At 38.5% G+C, this 19,622-nt stretch overlaps 1 protein-coding gene across 2 annotated transcripts in view; it reads right to left on the bottom strand.

Moving 5' to 3' along the window:
* PIK3CB (phosphatidylinositol-4,5-bisphosphate 3-kinase catalytic subunit beta) overlaps nucleotides 1-19,622 on the bottom strand; it is a 120,449-nt gene that overhangs the window by 38,171 nt on the left and 62,656 nt on the right. For both annotated transcript variants that reach the window (XM_060242167.1, XM_060242166.1), the window contains exons 6-14: nucleotides 17,994-18,217; nucleotides 15,176-15,358; nucleotides 13,777-13,947; nucleotides 13,400-13,486; nucleotides 9,927-10,178; nucleotides 8,441-8,537; nucleotides 6,337-6,467; nucleotides 3,482-3,535; nucleotides 2,284-2,472 (exon numbers count right to left, since the gene is read on the bottom strand). In XM_060242167.1, the coding sequence (XP_060098150.1) occupies nucleotides 2,284-2,472; nucleotides 3,482-3,535; nucleotides 6,337-6,467; nucleotides 8,441-8,537; nucleotides 9,927-10,178; nucleotides 13,400-13,486; nucleotides 13,777-13,947; nucleotides 15,176-15,358; nucleotides 17,994-18,217 (1,388 nt within the window). The remainder of the gene's footprint in view (nucleotides 1-2,283; nucleotides 2,473-3,481; nucleotides 3,536-6,336; nucleotides 6,468-8,440; nucleotides 8,538-9,926; nucleotides 10,179-13,399; nucleotides 13,487-13,776; nucleotides 13,948-15,175; nucleotides 15,359-17,993; nucleotides 18,218-19,622) is intronic.

A 19,622-nucleotide genomic window follows, 5' to 3' on the forward strand; every position in this document is an offset into this window, starting at 1 on the left:
GCTTCACTGTAGTCAAGATCCTGTCCACATCCTCCTGGGAGAGACAACTGAAGTGGTCCAACACAGGACCTAAAGACAGGCAACAGGCTTCCAGTTCCTGCACTGTACCAATCATGACTGGGAGATTATGGCGGAGAGTCGAGATCTTATCTGCAAAGTAAGTCGCAAAAGCCTCACAGCCAATGTCCAATTCCCTCACCTTTTGGTTGCCTATTGGCACAGTAGTTAATGATCAAATTGTTCTAAACAATTTAGCTGGGCACGATTTTGCAGATGCAATGGAGGCCGTGTAGAACTCTCTCTTAGCGGACTTCACTGCCTTCTCATATACCTTCATAAACATTCTATAAGAAGCATGGAATATCCTTTCTCCAAGTTCCACTTATATCCATGTATTATTTTACCATAATGACTATAAGAATTTGGGCTTAGTGTGCAGTAGGAAAATCTATTACAACTCTCATTTTAATGATACATCTGTACACACCCTGTATGATCACATCCTGGATTGTATTCAGTCTTTGGATCAATGACTCTGAGGGATTGGCCCCAAATGTTGTCTTGGTAGCAGAAATAAATTGTCCAAACTATAAAATCTGTTCAAGAAAATTTATGACTGTTGGATGAATCAGCCAAGGTGCTGCCTGTGACAACTCCAGGCATCATCTTATTTATTTTAAACCACACAGTGCAGAAGTAACACATGAATCAATTATCACTGCCAAGCCCTAGAATGACCAGACTATATGCTGATGCTGCAGAAGATCTTGGACTTGTCTAATGGCTTCATCTTCACAACGTCAGGCAATGGAGACTCCTAAGTATCAAAATGTGTACTCATATAAAATATTGTTCTGTTGCAACTAAGACTACACCAGCTTTAAACTCTTACCATCAGACACTGCAGTTTTTCAGCTAGATGATGTTAAGCGATATGACCTTAGAGGAAACAAGAGCTCAATGACCTGAAAAGCTGCCAAAGAATTCCAAAAATACAGGCTGTTCTTGTTTACATTCCTCCTCTGAGCCTGAATTAGGAGGGAAATGCTGGCCAGCTAGATCAACATCCCAGGTGGGTACCGGTTGATCTAAATGTGATGGTCAGAGGCCAATGAGGGGACTTGTCACATCTGGGCAGAAAGGAAAGCTTTCTTAAGCCAAAACCAAAACACAACCAGAACCTACCAAGACAATGAGTCTTGCCTCCTTAGCAGTTTCTCAAATATGTTTATACAGAAAAAGACTTAATTAGTATGGAAAGTCGTTCCTTTATTAAAGAAAGAATCTCTACTTGCCCAATGTTTCTCTGTGGTATTCTGCTGTATAACAAATTGCTCCTACACCATCCTCCAACCACATGGATAGTTTATATGGCTGATGTTATTTTGCATCTCACACAGTAAGCATGAGAGACTTTTCTGGCTCCTTGTTTTGAATTGGTTGTATTAAAACTGAATACTCATAAATGGCCCGGTGAAGATCTACTTGGATCTGAGTTTGCCTGGCCATCCATAGTCTGTCATGTGTATTATACATCTTTTTGATACTTCTACAATTATACTGCTTATTTTCTGTGCATTTACACACTGGTTAACAGTAATATTGTTTACATCATATGCTTGTCATATTGTCCATATCACAGGTTTAGGTGGTGTTTTCATTTTGTAGAAGGGTGTTCCTTCTTGGTCGCCTCCCCTTTATTTTAACCACTACCCTATACCAGCTGTTAATTCAATTAGCTCTTGTTCAGAACTGCAGTTTTAGCCAATGAAGCCAAGGAGTGTGAATGGAAGAGAACACCGTTCATCTGCAATAAAAATAACTAATCCATAGCAATAAAGACATCTAATGTAACTTGCTTAGTGTCAGATAGGGGCCTGGAATTACTTTTTGTTGTCTTTAATGCAGCTTTAATATATGTATGAATGCAAGTTGGCAAGACAGGAGCTAACTCACAATTACACTTTTAAAACTGAACTCCACAGAATCAGCAAGCCCTAATAGGAAACATGTATGTTTCAGTAGTCAGCATAAATCCAGTGTGAACAACCATCTCTTTCTGAGATTCTACTACTTTAACCTAAGAAGACAATCACACAACACTAAGCTTTTTTCTTCCTCACACCAAATAGTGCTAAAAAGAGTGCATATTTAATGATAGCTAGTTTCACTGTCAAGTCAGTTATATCACTCAAATCAACATCTCATATTCCTATGTAAATAAAAATGCTCCATTTTACCATTTAAAATACATTTAGTAAACAGTTTTATCATTTGCCTTACCTGAGCAACATCCTCAAGCTTGTTCCACTTGACAGAGAGCAATAGCTTTGGGAGGGACTGTGGAAAATTCTCACGGCAGTCATATCGCAAGGTCCAAATGAGATCCATTTCGTTTTCACAGAGTTGAGATAAAGGATCCCTTTCCATGATCTCCTTTAGCTCAATGTAGAACTTTTTCCCACCTCGGCCCTTTAAAAAAAATGCAAAGGCTGCCATTTATAAATGGTACAGACAGTGCCAAGACAAATGTTTCTAATTCCTGAAAAGTATGAATGACATGGAGGCCAGAATAGGGTAGATTAGTTGCTGCACATTTTAAATGGCCAGCGTGGTGTCATTTTAAACACAGTGTAAAGGCAGCAATTCTAACTTCAAGACAATATTCATGTATAACACCACAAGGGGGCAATATTGTTATTTTCTCAGTGAATCTGCATAATATTTCTGTTCAGACGGGGAAGTTGAGATTGTATACTTAAGACTCTAACAGTGTTATAAGAAAATAAACATTTGGAACATTTAACCTATTCTGTTTCAACATTTTACGGAACATAGCATGTAAAGGGGGTGGAGAACACCTTACCTATCCTAGAGCATACACCCCAATTGGCTCACTTTTTGCTTTTCATTCCACATCAATACTCATACAGGGCTACAAGTAGTATCAGTAACTTCAAAAATATCCCATAAGTAAAAAAAATACTCTTTATTTATTAAGAATAGAATTTTTACTCAAGAGGCTAGCTATCCCTGCCTTGCAAAACTTCACATAATAGAAACAACTCCTCTTTAGAAACTGTAGAACAAGTATTCCAGGCCAACTCTTTGAAACATTTTGTTATGAAATCATTTATGAGCAGTGCTGAATGATTTATGATTTAAATCTTTTAGAATTAAAGTGAGGCAATACATTCATTGGATTATACAATTTACATTCATTTTGTAATGTGGCCATAGGACTGATCTGCACAACATTTAGCAGCTGTAGAACAGACAGGAAATCAAGGCAACTGCACAGATTGCTTTACTCACACTTTAAAGAGAAAGATGTAAATATAATTTAAAAACCTATAAAAACTCTATTTTTAAAATGTCAGTACTTCATAATGCACAAACAGAAATTGGACATGGAAGGAAAAATCTTGTGATGCAATTATCTTGAACAGGGGAAGATCATTGTTTCACCTGCGATACTTACTGCCATACCAGAACTATCACTATTCCTTGCAATCTCAGCTGCCTTTTCAAGTATCTGCAAAAGGATAACAATGTGTAAACATTACATACGGGGGGAGAAGTGATCACACTGCAGCAAGTTAGAATTCCAGATGATTGCTGGATTTCTGTAGAACAGAGCTCTTCTGCCAGGCCTTCAGTTGAGGCGGTGGATGTCACCTTCTATTAGGTCTCCTCCCCCACCCCAGCAATCCTGGGGATCTGATGGACCTCTGGACCGGATTTGGTCATGGCACTTGAGGCAGTGTTTTCCAAGTTATGTATTTTAGCTGTTTTTATAGCCAGTTTGGTGTAGTGGTTAAGTGTGCGGACTCTTATCTGGGAGAACCGGGTTTGATTCCCCACTCCTCCACTTGCACCTGGTGGAATGCCCTTGGGTTAGCCATAGCTCTGGCAGAGGTTGTCATTGAAAGGGCAGCTTTTCTGAGAGCCCTCTCAGCCCCACCCACCTCACAGAGTGTCTGTTGTGGGGGGAGAAGATATGGGAGATTGTAAGCCACTCTGAGTCTCTGATTCAGAGAGAAGTGTGGGTATAAATCTGCAATTATTCTTCTTCTAAAGTTTAATATTGTTTTAATGTCAAATTTCTGATGGAAGCCACCCTGAACCTGCTTTGCAAGAAATGTGGAATATATAAATCAAATAAATAAAACATCACTGTCAGATCTCTACAGTCTGAACACTCATGCAAACATGTTTTGTATACACACACACACCTACCCCATTATGCAGCAGATTTTGCTCTATAACACTGTGAACAAACAGGATACATAAATCAACACAGTGATAGATCATAATTATATGGACAGCCTCAAGTACTTCAACAGCCATCCAAAAGCATTCATTTACAGCTTGAACAATGTGGATTTTGAAGTGTTATGTTCCACTCAAATGGCAAAGTCATAAAGATGTTTTAACCAAGGAACATATATATATCCTTCTGCTTTATCATTTCTAACAGAGTATTAATCTAAAAATCTTTTACTAGTTCAACATTCTTGATAAGCCTGCCTTGCCGTGTAGGCAGTGGAGAAAAGATAACGAATGCATGTCAGCTTGGCTGAAACTACATTATCTCCAAAGGTCAAACTAGATGAGAGTCTAGAAGGTTTGTGAATGGCTACCCAATATATTTTTTATTGCTAGAAAAGCTGCTGGTTGGTGATGGGATGAGGGTGGGGAAGAGATCTGAATCAGTACACTGGTGAGAAGAATTTAATATTCTCCCTCCATCCCATTTTCCTGATCTCTGATGCCACCCACTCCATAGACACACTTTCCCACTTGAGGGGAAATACACATATTTCACTACACAAAGTAAAAGTCCAAAAGTAGTGGATAGACAGACAAACAGACAGGGGCATAGCCAGAAAATCTGGGTTGGTTGAAGTCAGATGCAGAAGCAGAAAGAAGGACCCACCCTCCCCCCAATCCTCCCTGCAGCTTCTCCAACTGTCGAAGAGGTGTGGGCTTGAGGTGCGACATGTCAAACAGCCACAACCTGGATTCTCTTGAATGAAAATGTGTGGGGCATGGTTGGAAAGTCTGGGACATTGCCACAAGATGCCACATTGTGGCTATGGGCAGACAGATAAATGATAGATAGGCAGAGATTGCTTTGAATCCATAAATTATACTCTTTCCAAATTAGTTACAGAAGCTTTTTTTAAAAATACACATTTTTAAAATTATAGAATTATTCCTAGCTGTACCTTGTAGAATTATTTATAGAATTATTCCTAGCTGTACATCGTCAATCAGTGCTAAAAGCAACTAAGGGTAAAACAGACAGACCTTCTAAGGTTGGTAAAAGTGGTCTGAATACACATTCTCTGCCCCTAAAAACAAACACCTTGGAATGCAGCAACTGCCTCCATCTCACTTTAGAATGTCTGTCTGTCTTCACCCTTAGCTAACAGGAAAGTATGTACAGGATAAAAGCATTTTTGAGCCCTATTCAAACATAATTAGATCACAGCATAGAATCTACCAAGTGTCAAAACAGAACTAGACAGTGTGAATGTGGATCTGCATTCATTCCTTAGTAAACCAATATACAAGCTTCCAGACTTATCAAGACCAAAAAGAATCTAATTATTTTCTTTTTTCAGAGAAGCTGAAAGTGTAGAGTACTGATCAGCAAGCCTTTTTAATTTTATTCCCTTCACCCCACTGAGTTCTATAAACAGCTGTTTGTGTTGCCCTTGAGAAAAGCTTGAATCCACCCCTTCCCCCTGCAGTTTTCTCCTTAGAAAAATCTCCAAGTTGGTTTATTCCTAAAGAAAAATGGCTTGAGAGAGAGAGAGAGATGCTTCCACAGAGAAAGATGTCCAACACCTAAAAAACAAATTTAAAAAGCTGAAAGTCTGCCAAAAGTGGGTTGAGAAGTCAGAGCCATCTGTGTGCACCAGTAGAAGACTGAAGGTTGGGAGAAGCAAAGCTCCCCCCAGCAACAGAAAAACCATACACTAAAATGGCAGCTATGAAAACACAGGCCTATTAAATTTTACTTGAATAGGAAAAAAGAAAAGATGAAAGCTTTTTATGACACTTACTCCCCTCCCAATCCTTAGAACCCACATTCTGTGTAAAATCTGCAGGATGAAAAATTAACTTCAAAATATTTTTCCCAGACTTCTGTGATATTATGCAAATAATATCCTAGATCATTCATTCATATATTTCAAGTGTCAAAGGTCTTTACAGCATGGAATAAATGAACAGATTTACAATTCACGAAAAAGAAATGCAAAGTTGGCGAGGGAAAGGTGGAGTAAGGAACTGGGTTAAGCAAACACTCAATCCAAACAAACTTACCTTGTCAAAGGGAGGGTAATAAATAGGGAGTTTTGAATACTCTTGAAACCTGATGTGCAAAGCTGTTGCATTTTCAGTGTATGGATTTGTTTGTACTGTTCCCATCGGATTTAACATCTCTTCAAGTTCATCTAACCAACAGTAAATAACAAGTTATATCGTGACATGCATACACAACATTTAAAAGCCATGCTATGCTTCTTTGCAGGTGACTTCCAGATTGGAAAACCCCTTTTCATTAGCAAAACCCCCCACCCTAAAATTAGAAAACATGCACTTAAAACAACGAGAAGGGTGACCATTTCCCTCTGTGTTTTAATTTTCATTTGTAGGTAGTTTGTGTGTGTGTGTGTGCACAGGATCAGTCAAAGCAGAATCCCCTGCCTCTCTAAATCTGAACTGATGAGGCTCATACCACCATCCCAGTAATTCCACCACCACCTCAGTAATTCTGTCATCTTATTCCCTCTTCATACCCTCCTTAACTCTCAGGGTACATTTATTTATTTACTCAGAATGTAAGCTTTCATGTGCTAAAAGCACACTTTTTCAGATGAGGAGATCAGTTACAGAAGTGTGCTTTTAGCACACAAAAGATTACATTCTGAATAAAACTTCGTTGGTCTTAAAGGAGCAACCTGACTCCTGCTTTGTTCAACTGCTTTAGACCAACATGGTTGCCCACTTGGATCTATTTATTTAGAAAATTTCTGTGCTGTCTCTCTAGAGAGCCTGCTCATGACACCTTACAAAAATGAAACAAAGCTGTTAACATATAGCAAGATGTCCATTTTCATAGCATAGTTCAGGCCTTATTTTCATGGGGCATCTGACATTGATTTAACATCATTTTCTCCTTCCAGCTCTTCCTAATGTTTTAATATGGAAGCCATCTTGTAAATCCTAAGTGACCAAGTTATCCTATAGTACCTGTTTTTCATGAAGAAGACTTATTGCAACACCAAGCAGTGTTAGTTAAGTTCCTCCTAGGATCAGTCTCACAGCGTGTGATTTTAAGTTATTATGTGCTTTCTTGCCCTTTCTGAATGGGGGAAGTAGGGAGAGCACAGTGTAGAGGTAAAGGTATTGAACAAAGCCAGGTGGACCTCATTCAAATCCCCAGTCAATGCTGAAGCTCCTCCTGGATGACTTTGGTCCAGGAAAGAACTATGTGCATTGTCTTCTATAGTCTACTCCAGATGGAATCAGTTTCTGCATCCAGCCACAGCTGCACCTTCACTTGGCTGAACTCTGATGAATCAGTGAAAAATATAGGGCTTGAAATTTGTTATAATAAACTTTTCCTTCACTGAGAAATCTAAGATGCTCAGTAAAACAAGATGTACCTAGAAGGTATTTTAAATCTGTGTTGGACTAGCATCTGCTTTCTATGGGGGTAAGAATGTGAAGCTCATATTAGCATTTAAAAATGACTCCTAAAAGATGCAGAACACATCTTTGAAATAAGTGTGATTAGCCTAACAAAGACATCAGCAGAGGGAGCTGTGAATTCAGCACCAAGAGGGCCACAGATGCAATTCATGCTCTTTATTCAGAATGAATGTCTGCTGGCATGTTGCCACAACTGTACTGAAGCTGCTGGAAAACACTTCCTCATAGTGGAAACTTCATGTGATGGGAGACAACAAACAGAAATGCTGACTACATGGTAAGCACAAATCACATGGAGTCTCTCTACAGCCTTGCCAGTCAAGAAGACTTCATGAGATTTAGGGGACTGAAGTGAAGGATTTCTATATGCTGCACACTCCACATGAAGCTGCCATCATTGTGCAATGCAAAGCTGCTAGTATGTGGGGAAAGGGTTTCCCTATCTAGAATAATATATAACACCACTAATAATTTGCATTTTATTACTTTGAATTAATGTAAATTTGTTTGCTGCCATAATTTGCAAATTTTTATCATTGTGTACTCAAAGTTAGTCATAATCTGCAACATTCAGAAAACTTGCAATCCATCCAGTGCTAAAAGCTGCACAGCTGTGACTTATTTCAGAAGGGCATTTATAGGAAACCCAGGCAAGCCAGTCAAAGCTTCCAAGATGCCACAAGTAGCTTCTGGATCACAAGTTAAGTCTTACCAGGAAATGATGACCAGCTGTGCAGTATGAAGTCTCCTGTTTTCAACTGTCCTTTAAAGTCAAACACCATGGTATTAACCCAAGCTACAGAATAGTGCTGAAATGAAAAACCATCCAGTTTAAAGGTAATATTTAGTTCTGGAATTGACAGTAAAACAATTTGCATTTAATTAAAAGAACAAAAAAAAGAGATATAAAAAGAAGGAAAAAAGTTATTACTGATCTGGAAAAATTTAAGATGCTACAGAAAATGTTTTCTATGGTACAGCCCTTCTAGCTTAAAAGATATCTGAAACTGAAGGTCTGCTTAATGGGTTAAGGTGATTCGATGTAAACTTAGATGTATTTTGCTCCATCAGGAACTTTGAAAAGATCCTTTGCCTCTTCCCACTAATATGTCTCCCCTCAGTGAACCTAGGAAATACCCTAGGAGTCTAGAGATGGAGGGGTACTAACTAGCCCTATTGTCACCCTGTCCACCCCTCCTATACCATCAGGGTCTGATGCGGCAAGCAGCAGTCCCAAGAGGTGCTTTATGGGCAGCCTGCAGGGACCTTGCAGGGACCTTCCTTCCATTGCAGGGATGGTCCCTTTTCCTTCTTCTCTGCCTTACCTCCTCACAGCGCAGTACTGCCTCCCCACAACACAGGGGGTGAGGACAGCATGCTGCAGCCTCCCACCTTGCCTCACTACAGCATGGAAGGGGGCAAGGAGGGCAGCCTAGCCTAAAGTGCCCCAAATCCTTGAGCTAGCCCTTGTGTGTCTGTGTTTGGGAGGCAGGGTATAATTTGTTTAGAGGGTCAATGCCTTGCATCTGAGCCTCAGCTTGAACAGAAGCAAGGAGCAGTCACTTTCCTCTCTTTAGCTTAGCTCCCAGCTCTAGGTGGCTTTAGAATTGTGCCTGTACACACATGTGGAAGATGGATGTGTGGTTTTTTTTGTTACAAAAACACCATAGTTTTCCTGCATGCTTTGCAACTATTCCCATTTGTAGAAACTTGTACTGTCCTATCCACAGACCAAGCTTTGTACCCATTTGGTCTGCAAGCTCAATATCCACTTACAAAGAAGATGGATGGTTTTAGTTCACTTTTATTCATAAAAGAGTGACAGTGGCTAAGAGTATGATCTCTGAGATGGGAAGTCTTGGTCAAATTTCATCTCAGTCATGAACTTCATCTGCTCCAGTCTCTCATATCTGCAATATGATAACATGTATCCCTTACAGGACTGTTGTATGGTTAACTGAGGAAGCATACAATGCTTTCTGAATGCATAAGAAAGCTTGAGAGTGTAATATTTATCTGCTAAAATGGACAGTTTATAACCAGCTATTTTAAAGAAGTTTAATTTGTACCATTACAGCTTTCAATTTGCAGTTCAGAGTAAGTTTTTTTTAAGTATGAAAATTGAAAATCTGTAAACATACACAGATTTCCCCTTACAAATAACAGGAATGCAAGAAGCAGTGAAATGAAAGTATTACCACTTTCCCAGCTTTCCTAATAGTCTGGTATTTGGAAGGATTAAGTGTCTTGGCAGACTTTTTATTTTTCATTTTGTCCATCACAGCATAAACCACAAAGCACAGCCTAGCCATTCTTGGCAAGTCGCAGACGTTGATATCAAATTCCAAGGGTTCATTCCAAACATGGTCATTTCTCCCAGATATTTCTGAGCTTACGATAGGCTTACAAAGGAGCTCAGTTCCATGGAAGAGACCAGCCCTGACATGAACCTGCAAAGAGAAGCATGATAGGGAAGTATCCAGGTACATTCCACAGAACCAACAAACAAGAGTAAGACCGTTCACCTAGAAACATATCCTGATAAAAATGACAGCTCTGGACAGCTGTCCCCTGTTGGGGCTCATATGCAAAAATGAGCTGGAATATTAAACATTTATAAACTATCTGTATTAATTGCTAAGGGAAGTCAATTCTTTTTGCTGCTTCATTCCTCAGAGTTAGGCAGGAAAGTCTGGAAGTTATGAAAGGTGATGCTGGTAAGAGCCATAGTTAACTATAATTATATTTAAAACCTAAATTTTAAACACCTTGCAGCTTATTTGCAACTGTGGGTAAATGCAGAAACTACACTTTTGAAAATTAAGAACTCTTGTGGTAGAGGAGAAATCCTCTCTCAGATATACCGTGCAGTTGTACTTTTTGGAATGCCTTTAAAACAAGTTTATCAGCAGTACTAGAATTTTATACGTCATCATGTATTTATCATATGTATGTATCACTAGGGTTCTAACTAACTAATTGTTATTACCTATGTTACATATGTTATCTAAGTAAAAATAGTCAAAATTCAAAGAGCCTCAGTAAGCATTTTAGCATCTCCTCAAATTTCCTGTTATGGTTCTGTTGTCATTTCAGCTTCTTGTACCACAAAGACTGTGCTGCCCTAAGCAAAGGTACTTCAGTTGATACACACTGACTTCAATGACCTAAGACTGAACTGCCACTGTCTCCTACAAATGTCCCTTAAGAGTTGCTTCTATAGTAGTATGAGGGTCAAGGTTGAAGTGAGCAATTCTGAAGCTCCCAGCATGGCATTTTGGATTCTAGACAATACTATCATACCTCAAGTCCTCTTTGCTGATTTCCATGACAGTTTCCCCCCTATTTTTTTTTTGTTATTTCACATTGTTAACAGTTATATATTTTACCATATGGGTAAAAGCAAGTTTTATGTTTAATAATAACGAGAAGACAATAATAATAACAACAGTTTTTGTTACAACAAAATAGCAATTGTTACAACAGCTTTGATACAGTTCTATCTACACAAACATTTTCTAAAGGAACACTATTCAGTATCACTCCAGAATGCTCTGTTAGAAAACTAGCACATCAGTAAGAATTCTAAGTGCTGGAATATTTTCATGTGGATGAACATTCAGACACGGATTCCCCTAACCTATGTCCTGAAGTCATAAGTTCAGACAGTTTTGTGATATTTCTGCATGTGAAGTTCAGCTCATAGACTTGTTTTTAATGTATAGGATACATTTTAGAAGGTTTTAGTCAACCCATTCACAATGTTGGTCACTTTTTCTTTTGTTCACAATGAAAAAGTCATGATTTCCCCCAAACTGGAGGAAAAAAACGCATGCTATGCATCCCCCCCCCAAAAAAGGGGGGGAGCTTTAGAAGGCCTGTTACATTAAAAAAAATTACTCAGTTTACAGAACCAAAAAAAGGATCAACCCACTAGGCCACACTAAGCCTTAAAATGTATCAGATGCACATGGAAATTATTACAGGTTTTCAGATAATTAACACCTTGATATTCTCAAAAAGTTTGGTTAAAAAAGAGCATAAAACAGTAATTGCTTAGTTTCTCAAGTGTGACAATTTCTTCCATAGATTCAAAGGATGTCCTGACTCTTGACCCATTCCATGTCCTTATTCATTCTCACAGGAGATTCTACTATCTAGCCTGGGAAAACAATTGCTCATTTGGGGCCTCCCTGAGGACATTAATTTAGTATTTCTAAAACAGAAGGAGGAGCAATTTAGAAGTAAACCTCATCAGAAATTGTAGAAACTGGGAAACTGACTGAATATATATTTCAGTGGAACAAAAATGAATTTTTTTCATATGCTTTAGTATAAATGGTATGTCTCAAACACATAAATTGTAATTGATTTAATTTTTATTGGCCCTATAAAGTTATGGGTTTATAAAATTTATGGAATGTCTGTTGAGAAGCATCACCCACAACACAGTAAATACAAGATGCTTTATAATTCTGGGAGGCACAATCCTGCAAATGTTAACCATAGCTAAGCCCCACAAAAAACAAAAACACAAACAAAAAACAATGGAATAGGGTTTGTCTACAAGTAACACTGTTCTCTTGAATTCAAAAGGGCTTGGTCAAACTTTTGCTGGGGGAGTTCAGATAGAAGCTTACAATACAGCATGGATAACTGGTATTAGAAAAATGTAAATAGAAAAGCTGTTGCACATATGGCTGTCCATTTCTGAATAAGGCTCTGTGATTTTTTTCTACCCCTCCATTCAGAATTAGTTGTTCCTCTTCAGAGAAAAAAGGATTACACACTTCTAGAGATTTATATTTTAACATAACATTCAAAACACAAAAAAGATACGCAATTTTACTCAACACCACATCCTAATTATGTACAATACTAGAGTTTTCTAAATGCAAACTACTACAGCATAGAAAATTATTTATGTAATTTCATAGTAGAATCTTGAATAGGTTCTTTTGTTCAAAAGAATGATCTCTAGGGCCCTTGGATTTTTTTTTGAAACTGTGCTGGTAAACACAATGAATTTATTTATTTATTTCTTCTCTATATGAAAATTAAGTCATTCACTTAATTGCATGCCAAACACAATAAGGAAAAAAAAACATGCTGTTGCATTTTAGAGGTGAAGTGCCTTGTAAGGGCTTTACATAATTGTGCAATGTATTAAAATATGTGGTTTAAAACACAGTCTTACAGGAAATGCTGCTTCATTTGCTTCTACATTCAGCATGTTTTGTAAACTATATATGGAACACAATGTCTAGTAGGATCAGATCAAGTTTTTTATCAATTAAAAATTCATCTGAATTTATTTTTAATCTACTGGTGACTCAAATTTTTAGTAATATTTCATCTGTCCATTTTGGTTAAGTTTGCTAATCTACGGTAGCACATTCTCATATCAGATTTGTTACAACAGTTCTATCTACACAAACATTTTCAAGAGGAACACTATTCAGTGTCACTTCAGAGCTCTTGGTTATGACTAAGAATAAGTGTCCTGAGAGAATTCCCTTTTTTAATCATATTGAAATAACCAACAGGACTATTCTCATTTAAGTCAACTACCTGTTCAAACAACTAGATTCAGTACAGTATACTAAAATGCTAAAGAAAATTGTCAAAAAGACTAATGGAAGAATATCCAAAGGTTGGCTGGGTTACTTACTTTAGCTGTCTCGTCTGTGTTCAGTTTGGTCCCACTAACCAGCACCACCTTGAAAGGGAGGGTAATATCCCATACACTTTGAGTCAACTGTTAGACAAAGGATGAAACAATGTGAGATTTTCCAATATATACATTCCAAGACTGAAGTCATGCTTGTTTAAATAAGCTTGCACTGTGTCCCTAACTAGTTTTTTTCTTTCTCCCAAGAACAATGTTGAAGGTGCAACATAAAAGTTAATCTGAAGACACAGTTCAATATAAAAATTAACCTGAAGACACAGTCAGTATAAATTGATAAATCTGTGCCATGTACACATGATTTAACTGTACTTAAATTAAAAACCTCTACCAAATAAGTTTAGACAACAAACACTCACAGCTATTGTTCGTGATTTTTTAGGTGGCAGAGGAAGAGGGAGGTTGGATGATTTTCGGTTTATCGCAGCTTCTATGGCAATCATTTCCTGTTCACACATTTTCTTTATGCTGCTACATTCAACAAGAGTCAACTGAGGAAGACTTCTGTTCATCACACAGCAATGGATATACTAAGAAGGGATGAGAAAATAATTCATGTAATTCTTGATATAAACATATTTTAGGTAATTGCATACAGAATCAAAGAACTTCAGATGAAGACAGAATGAAAGAATCTGGAATGATTGATCTTTTTAAAAATACAATTACCCAGATTACTGACCTCCCCTTTCCCTCCATGCCCCATTACATACAGATTGATGTAAGCTTTTTCCATTTGCAATACAAGTTCCAAGTCTGAAAATGACTCACAGAACATGTTTAATGTTTCAGATGTTTATGCGCTTAAGCAACATGGATTTCTAAAGCCACACAGATAAGCACAAGGTTTTAAGAAGCTCCACTACTACAATTCATATCTGAAGTGTTAAGAATTGTTTCTGTGGACACTGAGAAGCATTACCACCAGGGAAGCTGAAACGTTTATGACTGTGTTAAATCCAGTTAATCCCTTCTGGTTCTTAGAATCAGTGGGCTGGATCCAGTTAATTAGGAATAGAGTAAGTCCAGAAATGGCCCAAAGGATCCAAGGATGTCTGGGAACAGAGTACAATGCAGCACAGAGGGGAGGTAGCCAGGAGGAAGAAATCAGAAGAAATGTTGTTCAAGCTCTTGTTTCATTCACAGAAGATCTCAAACATGAAGGAAGGCAGATGATTTCTGTTAATTTCCCTGCAAGCTCCAAACCATCATGCCACATCTCATTTAGTTCCTAAGGGCTCTCAACCCTCAGGAGTAAATCTGGGGAAGGGCACTGGAAGCTGCAGGAGGATAGAAAGTGAGAAAGATCTACTCTACAAACCCTTTCCATTAATCATTCATTAGATCCAGAGGTTTTCCTAGGATCTTGTCTGCTGAGCTTTAACTACCATGATATAGCCTTTCTACTTTCCCAGCCATTCTGTTATCATTTGTACTTTTTTATGCCTCACTGTAAAGCTCACAATGTTTGTTTTGATTGCCTATGCCAAACCACTTTTATTAAGCTTGTAGGCTATAATTTTGTGCCCTTGGAGCAACATCTGGAACATTTTTCTGACCACTTATGCTGAATTGCTTTTATGGCACATGGTATCTTAGTCTGCTGTTTAGGATTTCCAAAATTTTATTCACAAAAACAAAAATGAAACAATTTTATAAACAGCTGTAAGCTACTTCAAGCTGTGTTGGAGAACCTGCTTAATAAGTATTTCAAATGTGAGGGAATGTGAATTACAGCTGTTTTAAAAGCATGCATACCTGGAACTGAATTAATGGATGGTCTCCAAAGACATATTCTAGTCTTCCGCTGACTTGCAGCACATAGTCATAAGGATCAACCGCTTCATCCTCCCTTCCGTGGATAGTCAAACGCTTCCGAATTGCCAGTTCATTCAATTTGATAGGACTTATATTAGGGGAAACCTGGAAACTAAATACATCCTGTTAAAAAGCAAGAGACAATAAAGTGTTAAGAGTGATTTATTTATACAAAGCTATTGTATACCCTTGACCAAAGAACAGTACACTCCTATCTGAGATGGTCTTCCTCCTCCATCGAGCACGCAGCTTCAGGAGGGACGCACATGGAGCGGTGAGGGAGGTAGGGGACACCTGCCTAGCCAGTCACATCAGCCGAATCAACCCTGGTGATCAATGGGGTGACAGATGTCACAGCCAGATCACCCTCACATCCAAGAGTGATTTATTTGCATCCCAATCCTCAATCTTTACATGCATCTATTTGCCTGCATTGCTGATGTACCACAGCTGTAAGGAAAGATTATGAGATTCTTCAGTGGCACTGCTCATATCATCCCAACTAGCCTTTGGACTGAGTGATCCACATTTTAGAACCTCTTATAACCACTAATGTTCAGCATCCTTCACAGTCAACATGAAGGATAAGCTTCATTGAGTACTAAATCAACACAGCATGCAAAATGTACTAAGTACAGGTATTAGCATATTGGAGGGAGCTATCATTACAATTAAACGAAGTGATATATTGCAGTTTACAGGTTCAAAAAAGTAGTTTCTGTCTTGGAGAAATGTTATAACATTCTTATTGCAATAGAGCAAATGTTTTCCTTGTGCCTTATGGAGTTAGGGAATCTGTGTACCAATACTACTATTTAATACATTACTGAGATGAAACTATTATTTTCTCTTGCTTGAATCCTCTTCATAAATCATTCTTTTACTTTCCTGTAAAAGCATATGAAGAGCTTTCATTTTTTAAATACTCTAGGAAGATGTAAACATTCAAAAGCAATTATTTACAAATGTAAACCATAGTCTAGCCACACACACACACACACACACACATTTGTCTAGAGTCTTATTTATGTAACAGCCCTCTGGTATGGGGCCAAGACCCACAAAGGGAAAATCATAACCATAATCAAAAAGTCAATCAAAATCAATTCAATATTTTCTTAGTTTCAAAACTCATTTGTTTCAAAACAGCTACTTTCCCTGAAGTTACTGCCAGACACTGAAGCCTTCTTTAGGACCAATTCCAAAAAAACAAGCCTTCATTTCTTTAAAGGCAAACACACTCAGTTTTTCATAAGTGTTTTATATGCATTAGGGAACATCTGTTTCTGTAAAGTGCTAGGAAAATTTTTTTTAGTTTCTCGAACATTGATGAATGAGACACTCAGAACAGATATGCAGTGCCATCCTAATCAGAAGTCAATAGGCTTATAAAGTATGACTTTGCTGAGAATGGCATTGTAACCCATTTTGACTTGCATGCCAGTGTCCAAGAGGCTTATTCTTGCCTTCTTCTTGGTCCTATCAAAAGACTAAATTGCTGCAACAGTATCACAGTAAAAACAGGGATAAATAAGCCAGAAATACAGTCAAAAGATAGCATGGAATTTATTTCAAGTGAGGTAAAAAGGTACATGAGCATGGGCAAATAAGCAAACAAATAAGTTGTGGCATGTACCCATCCTAAAATTCCTGCATTTGATAACCTTCAAAAACAACACATACTTTGCTTATATTTATGAGACAACATGTGCAATGAACAGTGGGCTTACAGAGCACAGGGTCTTGATGATTTCCCCTGTTTTGACAGGTTTTCTAGCTCCTGCAACTTTCCTAGACTTGAACAGCAACTGCTTTGGCATTTGGACTCTTGAATGGGGGCCACATGCATCATGGAGACTTTCATTGAATGCAGGAAAGTAATTATTCCTCTTCCTGCCTAAAGCTCTAAGGGTATCTCTATGCCATGTGGGAAAAGCCTAATTTAAGATATGCTCCCCGTTCAAGAGTCCCAAATAGGAAACTGGCATATACTTTCCAGCAAGATACAAGGCCACTGATTTCATCAGTAAGGGAAGCCTGGAGCAAGGGTCTTTGCAATTTGCAGGAGACAGTAAGTGGCAGCTAAAGAACAGTTGGCCTGCATGTCTTAGGAAAGCCCATCTTTCACAAAGGCCAGGGGGCCTTTGCGTAAACTTTACAAGAGGCCTGTAGTTCTCAGGTTCCCTCCAAACCTCGTGATTGGGCTGGGTGGTGGTGGTGGTGGGAGACAGAAAAAAAATCACTAGTGAGGAGATACTTGGACAAAAAGCATATAAGGCCCTGTACAGAGAGGAAGAGTGTTCACTCCCTGATGCTGAGCACCAGTGAGGCTGCTTTTAGAGGGAGCTGATCCCTCACCCCACAGGGATGAGTCTGACCTATTGGATTTAGGTATTGGACTAGAAATAGAAACTAATTAAGGCAGTAGCGTCAGGGAGATTTGTTGTTCTCCAGCCAGTTTTTCTGTGTGAGTTTTCCCAAATGTAGTTGTAGTCACTGTATTAATTCTGCCCCATTTCCATAACTGTTCTCTCTTGTTCACTCTGCCTGGGTCTTTCATGCCACATATTCAGTCATACATCAGGGTTCACTCTAGAACCAGAGTGGTCTGTTAAGACCCTTGCTGAAGGAGAAGGAGGAGGGGTAAAGGATCTCTGTTCTTTCCATAGTAAACCCTGGATGGCCATACTCCTTTCTGTGATAGCACTATAGTGAAGGATGTATAGAAATGTTTTCTAACAATGGCTAATAATCCTACCTGACAGTTATCAAAATGAACAGCCACAACTAGATTGCCACCATACAGTTTATCTTGGAGGTTTTCTGGGATTACTGGTTCTTGTTCTGGAGGATAAGTGTGCTTTAGCCAGTCAATCCAAGATAACCCTATAAGTGACTTCATCTTTTCTTCACTGATTCGTCCCATCTTATCCCGGAATTCTTTTATTTCTGGGTCTTGAAGGGCATCAAATTCATGGAGACCTGAAAAATTTGAATAAAAAATAAGGTAGTTTATTCAGCAATGGTAATCTCACATAAAATGAACATTACTTTCAGAGTTAGTATTATCTAAATTAATTCAAATTCCGTATCTGTATATAACAAACAAGTGTCCTGACTGACTAATCAATGCCCAGTCCAAACTCCCTGGACCTAGAAACCCAAAATTTGGGGAGTGCATTTCTTCTATGGTTGGCTGGTTGATGGTTGACTGGAAAGGCGATAGGGTTGCCAACTCCAGGTTGGGACCTAGAAACCCAAAATTCAGGGAGTGTATTCCTTCCATGACATAAGCACCCACTCTGAAGGAATTTTTAGAAATTCCACCCCTAAGGGGGTAAAAAAAGGTAAGGTGTGTTTTTGCATAGGGGTAAAGCTGCGCTATGTGCCTGGCAGGCTGCTGCTTGCTTGCACTCCCCTTTCTCACTGATTGGTCAGTTGTGGAGCTCTGTGTTCTGAGGTAAAAATCAGTTAATGGATACTGCAGATGGTTGAACATGTGTCCTGACTGACTCATCAATGTCCAGCCCAAACTCCCTGGACCTAGAAACCCAAAATTTGGGGAGTGCATTTCTTCTATGGTTGGCTGGTTGATGGTTGATTGGAAAGGCGATAGGCTTGCCAACTCCAGGTTAGGAAATTTCTGGAGATGTGAAGAGTGGAGCATGGATAGAGTGCATTTTTCCTAGATAGAGGCTGCAGAAGTCAGAACAATTCCCCTACAAAAAAACAACTGCCTTGGGTGAGTGGGAAGACACCAAGGTTGGGGGGAGTGGATGCCTTCACTTGGGTGAATGGTGGGAAGACAGAAAAGGAAGGGACAGTCACCCAGAGCCCCTTTCTAGAGCCTGTTGTATTCCCCCTCGCAACAGGCCTTATTCCTGCTATTATATTACTATTATATATGCTATTATATATTAGGTAGTTAAATACTGAAATAAAGCACAGGTTTCATGCTAGTACTCTATAAAAACAAGGAATATTCAAGACATCATAATTATATCTTCCAGAGAAAATATAAAGCTGGACTTTCAAATAACCATAGAATATGTCTAACATGGATACTGAAAAAAGCAGCTTTTGCCCAACTACTTTAATGCATATTTCAACTGTTTTATAAAGAGACACAAAGAAAACACTGAATTCATATAAACTGTTCATTGGCAAAAACTATATTATATCCTACATATGAGTTCAAGGGAGCGGCTGTATTGTATTCTGTCTTTAAAAAAAAAAACACAATAAAGATCATTTTATAAACATTTGATAATAGTGGGTGTACAGCTTAATCACACCCTACATCTTTAAAATAAAAGAATTGTGTAAAATACAGGACAGGGAAGAAGTTCTAGAGTTCTTTCTTTCCCTAAGACAGGTCTACCATTCC

This window comes from Heteronotia binoei, chromosome 6 (assembly GCF_032191835.1).
Source record: "Heteronotia binoei isolate CCM8104 ecotype False Entrance Well chromosome 6, APGP_CSIRO_Hbin_v1, whole genome shotgun sequence".
Classification (NCBI taxonomy): Eukaryota; Metazoa; Chordata; class Lepidosauria; order Squamata; family Gekkonidae; genus Heteronotia; species Heteronotia binoei.